An 11366-nucleotide genomic window follows, 5' to 3' on the forward strand; every position below is an offset into this window, starting at 1 on the left:
CAAGCTTTTATAATGAGAAATTTGCAAGTTAATTATTCATGACACTATACTTACCTTTCTGTAGAATCTACAGAACCAGTTTATTCTAAAAGAAAGGGAATCGGATTCATACTTACCTCACGCGAAGGCTCTGGAATGTGTCATGGTGAGATTGAGTTAATTTTGGTATACTTTTTCCGAATGCTTGTAATTTTATCAGTTAGACGTCTTCGAAGCAAACATTAACTTTAGAACGAGTACTTAAAGCTCGGATAAAAGTGTACCAAGATGTAGATATACCAAACCTCCCCATATCACCTGTATTTCATCGTGTAATAGGCTAGTTTCCTAGTAAGTACCTAAACATCAACAATGTTTAATATAATCTAAACTATGTCATAATATTATGCAATAATCGAACCTTCAATGTTCTTTTGTTAGTTCAAATATAGTCCAGTCAATTAAGATTAAAGTTCACGATTGCCATGAAATATCCTCACCTACAATGATATTATATAACTATAGATAGGTTATACTCATACTTGAAGAACACAAAATAAACTTCCATATTTATTTTTGTGCCTACGTAGAAATCTGTTATTTTTGATTAATTTTCTCATTCCATCACACTTGTCGTTAAACATAAGGTCGTCTCTTTCTCTTTCGGTGTGCGGGAGCTCGTTAGCACGTGCACATTTCTCGCTTGTCCAGCCGCGACTAAAGGCAACTTGTCCAATTTGTCACAAGGTAAGCGCTTCAATTTTGGAACGCCTATAACCTATCTTGAGTTATAAATCATTGCTCACCTACAGGAAACTAGTCTACCGGTGTGACGAGCACCGGGTGTGTGTGTGTGTGTGTGTGTGTGTGTGTGTGTGTGTGTGTGTGTGTATGTGTGTGTGTGTGTGTGTGTGTGTGTGTGTGTGTGTGTGTGGAGGGATGGTGATGGTGGTGGTGGAGCGACTATCGGGAGGAGGAGGAGGAGGACCTGGAGCGGCGGCGGCGCGGCGCGGGGCGCGGCGAGCGCGAGCGCGTGCGCCGGCGCCGCGGCGGCGAGCGGCGCCGCGGGGGGCTGCGGCGGCGGTACCTGCCACGGACATGTACACTTCAATATCATACGCTAAACTATACACTATGCATGGAGTATGAGTTAAATTAAATGCCGACACGTATTCGTTACCAAATGTTTCTGTTAGCCCATTTGTCGTTTGGTACTATATTGAGTCATAAATAATCCCCGCGTCTATTTTGTAGACGTGCAGTTGTCTCTTTGATATTAATCATGAAATATGATTATTATAGTTTGTCAAAGGACCATCTCATTTCAAACATAGACAGAAAATCTTCGTCTTACACTAGTACTAGCACCCAAAAGAAAAGGATGAGTATAGTTTTCCTGGTTCTTACTGACTGGCAAATTGGTTTGACCGACAAGTATAGTAGTTACCTCGGCGGCGAGTGTCGGCGGAGCGGGGCGTGGCGGGGCGGCGGGCGCGGCGAGGGGCGGCGCGGCCGCGACGGGATCAGCACCGGCGCCGCCGTGATCTCCTGCCCGTCGATCTGCCCTGGAGTCACACGATTTTTATATATGCATGTGAGCAAGCGAGAAAGCATGATCATAATCGTATCTCCTTCCCCTTCCTTCTTAATCAATTTGTGCATGTGTACAAGGTCACACGCGTACATACATTTAACGTTAATAATTGGAGTATAAACATAATATAGGCTTTCAAAATAACAAGCAAAAAAAATTAAAAAGAAAAAATGCGAACTTTGTAAAAAAGTAAAAACAAAAATATTTTACTTTTTTTTTTTTCATAAAAAAAAGTTTTAAACGAAATCGAAATATGAGGTAATAAAGGCAATTTAAGGGTTAATTAAATGTAGCAGTTTGGTTCACTATACTTCCTCTAACTGAGTCGTGGCATTTAAAGAAGTGTAAATCTCGCCTTAAGTCAAATCTTCTAAGACCCATAATTTATGAAATAGGCTTCCAATTGTAAAAATATTATGTGGTTGTGTCGAGAACTCATATATGTGTAACATACTCGAATATAACCGAAATCGGAAACCTCAACCATTTTACTCTGTCCGCTTCACGTGAAATGCCCCAATTATTGGAAATCTTCAATCATCATGAGCGAATATGTCAAATCTATTGCATGTTTTATTTACTGTTTTATGACATGAAATTCATACACCACAAATAAACCATGTCTTACCTCCATCCATATGTTTCATTGCGTTTTCTGCTTCGTCGGCATTGGTGAACTCCACGTAGGCGTATCCGCGACTGTTGTGCGGATGCAGGCGATCCATCGGGAACTCTATAGTTTTCACAGTGCCATATGTTGAGAATATCTCTTGAAGATGGTCTTTGGTGACATTCAGAGTCAACCGCCCGATGTGGATGCGTGTGGGACGCGGCGGCGGTGAACGCTCTCTCTTTTTTCTTGCTGGAGATCTAAAAAAAGATGAGCCAACTCTATACTATTACCACTTTTAAGACAAGACATTTGTGATTCAAATAAGATAAATGATCATACATAACAATGTCATCGTAATCTTCCTCGCTTTGTTCCGCCTTTTTGTCATGGCTCATGGGAGCCTGTGGCCCTAATCTCAATAATGGGCGGAGCTACAAGTTTTTATGAAAGTCACTAACTGTTATTCATTACATATTGACACTAAGATTATTCTTCTTATCATGAGTTACCTTAATCTTAACCTTGAAGTAGAACCGAAGAGTTAGTGAAGAGAAACTACCAAGACAAACCAGGATAAAGAATTTTTTTTTTTAAAACCGCAATTTACTTTTCTAAGTTTCATACCTGTCATGTTTGTCCTTGCTTTTGGCCTTGTCATTAGATGATGGAGCTGAGATCTTCTTCTTGTCTCCAAGTGGTGATCTGTCCCGAAGTTTCTCCCGGTCCGGCTCCCGACGATCCTTCACTGGACTCTTCTGTGGTGATGTCCTGGATAAAGCATTGAATTTTAAGAGCAAAGTTCTGCAGAAAGTGATCTGCTTTTATTGTAAAAGTTTCTTATAGCTTAATTTAGAGATTGTGGTTGTTTCTGCATTGATTAAAAAATTTAATTACCTTATGCATAACTAATGGCCAAACAAATGAGTTCCATTCTAGCTAAGACTGAATGTATGATAAATGAATTATGGTTAGTTGCACAAATCCTGCTCTAAGTTTGCACAATTAGTTATAGTGTCAACCTGACCCTCCACCAATGGCCAGTGCTAATCATTGGCTCACACTCACACCCCATCAGCGCTAGTCATTCTCAGCTAGATACCAAAACGCTCATAGGAGACAGAGGCGCGAGAGCAGTGGTCAGGTCTGGCCCCTACATGGTGCCAAACCATAGCATCTACAGCATATGCTTCAGCGCTGACGCCCGTCAGCACTCCCCTGTCGACATTATTCTAAAACGTTCATTGACCTGTCAGCACTGACGGTCAGTGTGATATTAGAACCAGAACCAGCCCATAGTAAAGAGTTATTATGTCTTTAATAAAACTTACTTCTTCTTGGCCCTGGAGCGGTCATTGCTACTGCTGCTGGATGAGCTGGACGAGGAGGAAGATCTTGAGGAGCTGCCCGAGCTACTAGAAGAAGACCGAGACGATGACCTTGATGAACTGCTCCCTGATGAACTGGAAATAACAATAGGTATTAAAAAAAATGTTCTTGGGATGTAATTTGTTCGTAATACTTAATGTTTATAGCTATTAATATGATTTGTAAGTGGGTACTAAATTAATGTGTCATAACATCACTATCAACACATAGTATAAAACAATGTCGCTTCCCGCTGTCTGCCTGTATGCTTAGATCTTTAAAACTACTCAACGGATTTTGATGCGGTTTTTTTTAATAGATAGAGCGATTCAAGAGGAAGGTTTATGTATAATTTCTTAACAGTGCGAAGCCAGGGCGGGACGCTAGTAACTCATAATTTATTCATGGCATTGCAACCATAGTTTGTATATCTGTTATGAGAAGCTTTGTTTTCTTTGTTTAACATGAATGGCATTGTCACACGTCAGTTTTTTGTGTATATTTATTTATATTAACATACTATACAACAAGGACTGAGCCTAAAGGCAACTTAGGCGGGAAAACATATTAAACCGAAGAAAAACTGACAATTACTAACCGCTGAAACACTGCTTTTAAACGGTTTATCCTTGTAAATTTAACCGTACCTACCAGGTAAGCCTCTTACTGTGCATCAGTTTCCGTACATAACCTAAAATTAATTGTTACATTCTAGTAGATTCAGATGAATGACGATTCGTTGATGCAAAATGCAACGAGTGTGCAAAAAGATCTACCTGCCGCTACTATCGCTGCTACTGGATCCTGAATCGTCCTTTTTCTTCTTATCCTTTGGTTTCTTCTTGTCTTTATCCGACGTTGCTGACGGCGATTTATTGCGAGCCCTTAAAACAAGAAACTCAATTTAATAACCCATACAAAATTAATAATATATTTACATTTGATAGACTACAATAAACTTACATAATATTATTGTCAAGTCACACAAAATATACCAAATTTAAAGCTCGCGTCCTATAAATTCAATTTTCAATTCGGCCGGCATCCAATCGAATTCGCTCCACCATCTTTTTTTAACCATTCCATTCATTCATTCGTTCCCATCGTTCCAATCCATTCATTTTTTAAATGTTGCCAACCAACATAAATTTAAGAGTGATACACACTATCGCACCGCATCGTGACCTTGGTGCGTCGCACATATAAGTGAGAGCGAGAAAGAGACATCTGTTTCTCGCTCTAAGTTTTGGGTGCGATCTGGATGCGACGCTCCAACTCCAAGGTCGCGGTGCGGTGCGATAGTGTGTTATCACTTTAAAGGCCTCTGCAAACGTTTGCGATATATGGAGCGATAGTTAGAGTCTGGCTAATGAAAGTTGAGCCTGAGATTTATTTATATGGCAACTTTTTTTCCTATCAAATAAGCTGTCAGTTTCAAGCTGTCATTTAATTTCATAGTAATTTTATTGCCAGGTGCGGTTTTTATTGAAATTCCCGCGTTATCTCAGGCTCAACTTTCATTAGCCAGACTCTAGAATGAGATAACAGTACGGTTACCATCAGTTTGTCACTGACATAAACGCCGTCGAGAACGTAATTTACTTTCTATACATCTCGCTCGCACTCGCATATTAGCGCAAACGTGATGTATAGAAATTAAATTACGTTCTCGACGGCGTTTATGTCAGTGACAAACTGATGGTAACCGTACTGATCGCAGTCGACATGGACACGTTGTTGACTGACAAGATTTGGACTTTTTAACCGACGAAAAAAACGGAGGAGGTTCTCAAGTCGACGCGTATATATTTTTTTTATTTCACGCGGTTTTTAAACCGCACAATATTTAAAAGAAATAATTTCTTTCTCGCTCTCACATTTATATGTGCGGCACACCAAGGTCGCGATGCGGTAGTCTGATACGGCTCTTACCTATTTGTTGAACGTGTAGAAATCTCTTTCTATTATTAATTTCATTTGCATTCTACAAATTTAAATATATTTTTTACTTATTATAATTATGTCAGTGGAAAAAGGCGCGAAATTCAAATTTTCTATGGGAAGTTAATCTTTCGCGACTATATATTTTTAATTTGATGCCTTTTTCTACTGACACAGTAGGTGTGCCAGAGTATAGTTTGACTAGGGACTGTCTCATTTCAAACATAGACAGAAAGAATCATACTGTCTTTGTTTTAAGGACGCTAGTAGGTACCAAAGAGAATATAATCACTACGGTAGGTACTAGCACCCAAAAAAAGGAATGAGTAACATAGTGTTTTTTGTTCTTGTCTCTCTGTTGCACTGATATGGAAGAGTGATAGAGAGAGATTACGAATAAATATATTTTTATTTATTACTGTTTCGTTCGCTAATACGGTGCAAACGATCGGCATCTTAGCTTAGGCCCTCTGATCTTGGCATGAAAATAGTTGAAATTCCGTACCTAGAAGTTATAATTACAGGATTAAACGAACTTACCTGAAGTGAAGTTCTATCCTGATTATATGTAGTGCTTAGTCCGAGGTAGTATTTACATGTAGTATCCTGATTCCAGCGTCTAACGTCGCGATTTCAGAGACTAAAAAAAAAAAAAATAACCCTACCTGGCAACACCATGGTCACCACACTTCATTTAGTTCAGAGCTAATTAAGAGGGTAAGAGATTAAGAGGGAACTCTTAATCCTGGGAGGGAAGGGAACTTCCTACCTCGGACTAAGCACTACATATAATCAGGATAGAACTTCACTTCAGGTAAGTTCGTTTAATCCTGTAATTATATTTGTGCTTAGTCCGAGGTAGTATTTACATGTAGATGTTCAGAGAAAATTAATAAGCATTATTTATTTACTTTCAGATTTTTTAATGGAACATAGACTATTTATAATCTCACATTGTGTACTTTATGTACTTACTGTATTCTTAACAGTTATTATGAGATCAATTTAGAACAAACATAGAGATTAAACTTTAAATAGACTTAATCAGTTCGGAACAGTCTTATATAACTCTTATAAGCTTCTTAACAGTTAATCAACATAAACAATTTGTTTGTACTGTCTTAGTACAAGTTTCAACTAATAAAATTAAATAAAACATAACTCAGGACTTGACCCTTACAATAAAAAGTTATAATAAAAACAAAATATTCTAATCTCCGAGCACTGCTCGGGCAAATTGAACTTGGTCATTAACCATATTGGTTAGTGGTCTATTATAATGTCGTGCAAATGTGTGCGACTTTGATGACCAACCTACAACCTTCATTATGCTGTTTACAGTAAGACCTTCTCTGTGTGCTCTAGAGGAAGACGCATGTCTAGTGGAATGAGCTGAAAATCTAGATATATCCACCCCACTATCATTCATAATTTGCTTCAGCCATCTACTAATGGTCTGAGTAGAGGCTTCTCTGATAGAACTATTTTCCTGTCGTACATTTTTAGTAGTTTCTAAATATTTAATTAAAGTCTTAGCCGGACATATCTCAGGTTTATTACTTAAATATGGTATGCTAAGTATTGTTGGAGGACGCCTGGGTCCAGAAGTCTTCAGAAGGTTTGTAATTTGTATTGTGATACCATCTGTAGAGGCCTTAATATTATTAATTTTAATATAAAAAAGAGTCTGTACTCTTTGGCCTGTTGCCAAAATCAATAACATTGCTAGTTTCTTTGTAAGTAATTCTAGTTGTAAAGATTCTAATGGATATAGATTTCCTAAGAATGTTAATACTGTGTCCGGGTTCCAAGTATCATTATACTTGGGTTTCATAGGGCGCAACTTATAAAATCCTTTAAATAGGCGCTTAATTCTCTCATCTGTGCCTATGTGGCTGCCAATTATAAGGGATAACGCTGAGCGATAGCAATTCAGTGATTGATACGACAGGCCATTCTCAAAACAGTTTGTTAAATATGATATTATGATAGGGACTGATGCACTAAATGGATCTAAGTTATAACGTTTACTATAAAGCCACCACTGGCGTAAACAACTATTATATTGTTTAATGGAGTTCTTAGATAATGAAGCAATCATAATGTCAATTGAACGTTCTGCTATTAATCTTCTCTTAAACGCTTCCCTGATAATTTGCACGCCGCCAGGATAAGTTGAGTCTGAAGTGGGTGTGGAGTTCTGAAAGGAGACATGAGGAGATCTTCAGATGGTCCGAATGTTAGTATATCTGATATTACCATAGATTTTAAAAGTGGATACCAAACTTGAGATGGCCATAGAGGAAATACTAGAATGCCTGTGGCCTTTTCCGATTTAATTTTATGAAGAACTTTTAGTAGAATACCAAAAGGTGGGAAGGCGTAGAAAAAGGTAGAGTTCCATTTGACTGTGAAAGCGTCAATGTTCCAGGCGAAAGGATCCCTGTGCCATGATATATATTTGTCACATTTATGATTAATTCTTGACGCAAACAGGTCTAATTCGGGAGCACCGAATTTATTAATAATTATATTAAAAATGTCCTGTGCAAGTTCCCACTCAGTATCTACATTAAAGTTGCGAGATTGAAAATCAGCCTCAACATTTTCTTTTGATTTGATGTAAGATGCGAAAATCCACAGATTTCTCGCTTCACACCACCTCCATATCTGTCTAGTAATATCATTTAGTAACGGGTATTGCACCCCACCCATACGGTTAATATATGCTATGGCAGTTGTGTTGTCTATCCTGAGAAGTACTTCACAGTTATTATATTTGTCTGCAAAGCATCTTAGAGCAAAGAACGCAGCTAAAAGTTCTAAATAGTTAATGTGCTGATTGCGCTCCCACTCAGACCAATTGCCCTGTGTACTTTGGCCATTACAAAATGCACCCCATCCCATAAGTGAGGCATCAGAGAATATTTCTAAGGAGAAGTTATATTGCTTAATGTGATTGCTCTTTATTAAAATGTTCTCTTTCCACCACCTTAAGTCTGTTTTAATTGGTTTATTTATGTTCATAATTCCTTCAAAATTATCCTTATGGCATTCTAGAGCTAAAAACTTTTCCCTTTCTAAATTTTTTGTGTATACAAAACCATAAGGAATTGCTATGCAAACTGATACTAAATTTCCTAGTAATTTTGCAAATTCTCTGATACTGCATGATTTAATTTTAAGGAAGTCTTTAATTAAAGAGTATAAATTCTTGCGTTTCTTTAGTGTCGGGCTTAAAGTCATGTTTCTTGAATTAATAGTAAAGCCTAAATACTCCTTCACATGGGATGGAGTCATAGAGCTCTTTTCATAATTAATTATGAAACCTAAACATTGTAATAGATTACATGTTGTTTGGGTGTTATTTAGACATTCCGTGTAAGTACTCCCAAGACAAATTATGTCATCAAGGTAGATAATAATCCTAATACCTTGTTCTCTAAGTGTTTCAATAGCCGGTTTTAAAAGTTTAGTAAAAACTAGAGGAGCCGTAGACAACCCGAATGGCATACAGTTAAACTCATATAATTTCTTATTAAAAGTAAATCTTAAATATTTCTTATGTGATTCATTTATAGGCACCAAATAATATGCATGTTTTAGGTCAACAGTGCACATGTAATCATCTGTTGTGATTAGTTTACATAATGTCCTAATGTCTTCCAGCTTGAAATGTTTTGTTATAATAAATTTGTTTAAACATTTTAAATTGAGAATAAATCTGTGAGATCCATCTTTTTTAGGGATAGTAAAAATACTAGACAAAAATTGCCCTTTCCTTGATTGACATTGGGTGATAGCCCCCATTACAATAAGTTTATGTATTTCCAGAGTAATAATATTTCTCTCAGAGGCATTAAATGTATTATTAAGAGGTATATTATGTTGACTTGGTTCACTATCAAAAGGAATGGAATATCCATTTATCCATTTTAGGATTGTTTCATCATCTGTTATAAATGTCCAACATTTATAAAAATGTTTAAGGCGGGCAGCAAAATTTACCTTTATGTGTACTTCGCACGACCTCCCCGATGGTGGGATGTAGTTGGTCGGCGGGTTGACCTCACTTGTTGTGGTGGATGTTGATGGCTGCGCTGTGGCTTGTAGGTTGGAACCTGATTGCTTTGGTATGGTCTGGGTTTGTAATTCATGTTGTTTGTTCTGGGCGTGTACTGGTTTGGGGCGGCTTGCCGCCTGGGATTCTGATAGTTTTTTGGTGTGTTTTTGGGTTTTAGAATGTTGATTGTGCGTTTCATTGCAGAGGATGTCTTTACTGATTCCTCGAGTTTAGAGTATAAAAACTCAGACCTCTTGTTTTCACTTAGATTTTGTGTCAATGACTTATCCATAAATGGTGCAATCAACTTTCTGCGAATTTGAGTGTAATTGTAATGCAGGTTACTGAGTAGTCTTATGCTGTCACTCAGGGACTTTATTGCTTGTAATTTGTCAAAATCTTTCTTAGTTAGATCATTAATTGTCTGAGTAACTAAAGCAATTGCTCTGCCCAGGTCTTGCTGTCTATCTTTCAGTAGGTTGTCTCTATTAGTCATGGAGTTGTTTAACAAACCTGCAAATTCTGTATTTAATTTTGGAGCATCTAACAATTTGATGTTTCTCGGGATCTTAGTCTTTGATAGGGATTCCTGCATCTCCTTATTCATCCCATCTGTTAGTATGGTATTGATTATCTTAACAATCTCTGATTTTATTTCAGCTCCATAGTTAGCATCATCATCCTGACCCCCTTCTCCGAGGGCAGTCAGGATGTCTTGGGGCAGTTCTTCTATCTCAACATCACCTTCATCATCTTCGTGTTCCTGATGGTGTTCTTGAGTTTCTTCTGGATTGTCACTACGAGCATTATCTTCTTCTTCCAACTTATTACAATTTTCATCCACACTATTTTGTTCCAAAATTGATAATGTTTCTGGATCCACAGCTGAAATTTTTTCCATGCGTTAGATTTCAATCACCATAAGATAAGTACTTAGGTTTATACCCAAGTCTACACTATGATACCCAAATTTCAGAGCCAACTTGGCTAGTGAACCGAGCACCGAGCAAGGACATTAAATATAGGGCCATATCACACCTCTCTTGTGGTATCTTCTTAAAAATCAACATAATATCTCAACGAGATCCTCCCCTTGATCCAACGGAAACTGGGGGTATGATTAGATGTTAATTTTCCCAAACGGGGACATCGGGTCTTCGAAACTCGAAGGAACCCGGCATGAGGTCATGTGAACAATTGATATTTTCTTAAGAATCCATAATATCTCAACGAGATCTTCCCCTTTTCCACCGGAAAATGGGGGTAAGGTAAAAGACCAGATAAATTCTCTCACCGAGAGAAACGGGTTTCGAAACTCGAGCAACCCGTTATAGGTTATGGATAACTTTACATCCATATTCATAGTATCTCAACGAGATTTTACTATGCCGAGGCAATAAACATTCAAAATAACCTGCTATGTGTGGAAAAAATACTGGTTTATCGAGTCAAAATTCAATGTTTGATTAAAGCTTACCTGTCATGGCTTCCTTGTATTTTTGTATTTTCCTTTCCATCTTACGTATCTTCCGTAACTTACGTGCATCACCATCCTCACCTTCAATAGATCTTTTAGGCATCTTTTTTCTCAGGAGATATGTAATCTTTCACATAAAACAATGTATAAAACTATTTATTTTCACGGGACGCGAACCGCTAGTTTTCGCGCTAAAACAGGAATGAAGTGTGGTGACCATGGTGTTGCCAGGTAGGGTTATTTTTTTTTTTTTTAGTCTCTGAAATCGCGACGTTAGACGCTGGAATCAGGATACTACATGTAAATACTACCTCGGACTAAGCACAAATATAAT

General features: G+C 37.8%; 1 protein-coding gene across 1 annotated transcript; it reads right to left on the reverse strand.

The window, feature by feature from the left end:
* Nucleotides 1-825: 825 nt before the first annotated feature.
* LOC134652725 (RNA-binding protein with serine-rich domain 1-like) lies at nt 826-11135 on the reverse strand. The gene is made up of 9 exons (XM_063507887.1): nt 11033-11135; nt 10069-10440; nt 9501-9700; nt 4328-4449; nt 3515-3646; nt 2811-2954; nt 2202-2443; nt 1427-1544; nt 826-1066 (listed from the first exon to the last, which is right to left on the reverse strand). Exons 1-9 carry the CDS (start codon nt 11133-11135, stop codon nt 943-945), a joined length of 1557 nt encoding a protein of 518 aa, XP_063363957.1. The 3' UTR covers nt 826-942.
* Nucleotides 11136-11366: the final 231 nt, after the last annotated feature.

This window comes from Cydia amplana, chromosome 12, assembly GCF_948474715.1.
Source record: "Cydia amplana chromosome 12, ilCydAmpl1.1, whole genome shotgun sequence".
Classification (NCBI taxonomy): domain Eukaryota; kingdom Metazoa; phylum Arthropoda; class Insecta; order Lepidoptera; family Tortricidae; genus Cydia; species Cydia amplana.

Coding starts and splice junctions, on each gene's coding strand:
- LOC134652725 (XM_063507887.1), bottom strand. CDS start 11,135: ATGCCTAAAAGATCTATTGAAGGTGAGGATGGTGATGCACGTAAGTTA. Junction 9,701..10,068: donor ATTAAATACAGAATTTGCAG/GTTTGTTAAACA, acceptor AAAAACTATCAG/AATCCCAGGCGGCAAGCCGC. Junction 3,647..4,327: donor AGCAGCGATAGTAGCGGCAG/GTAGATCTTTTT, acceptor TGTTATTTCCAG/TTCATCAGGGAGCAGTTCAT.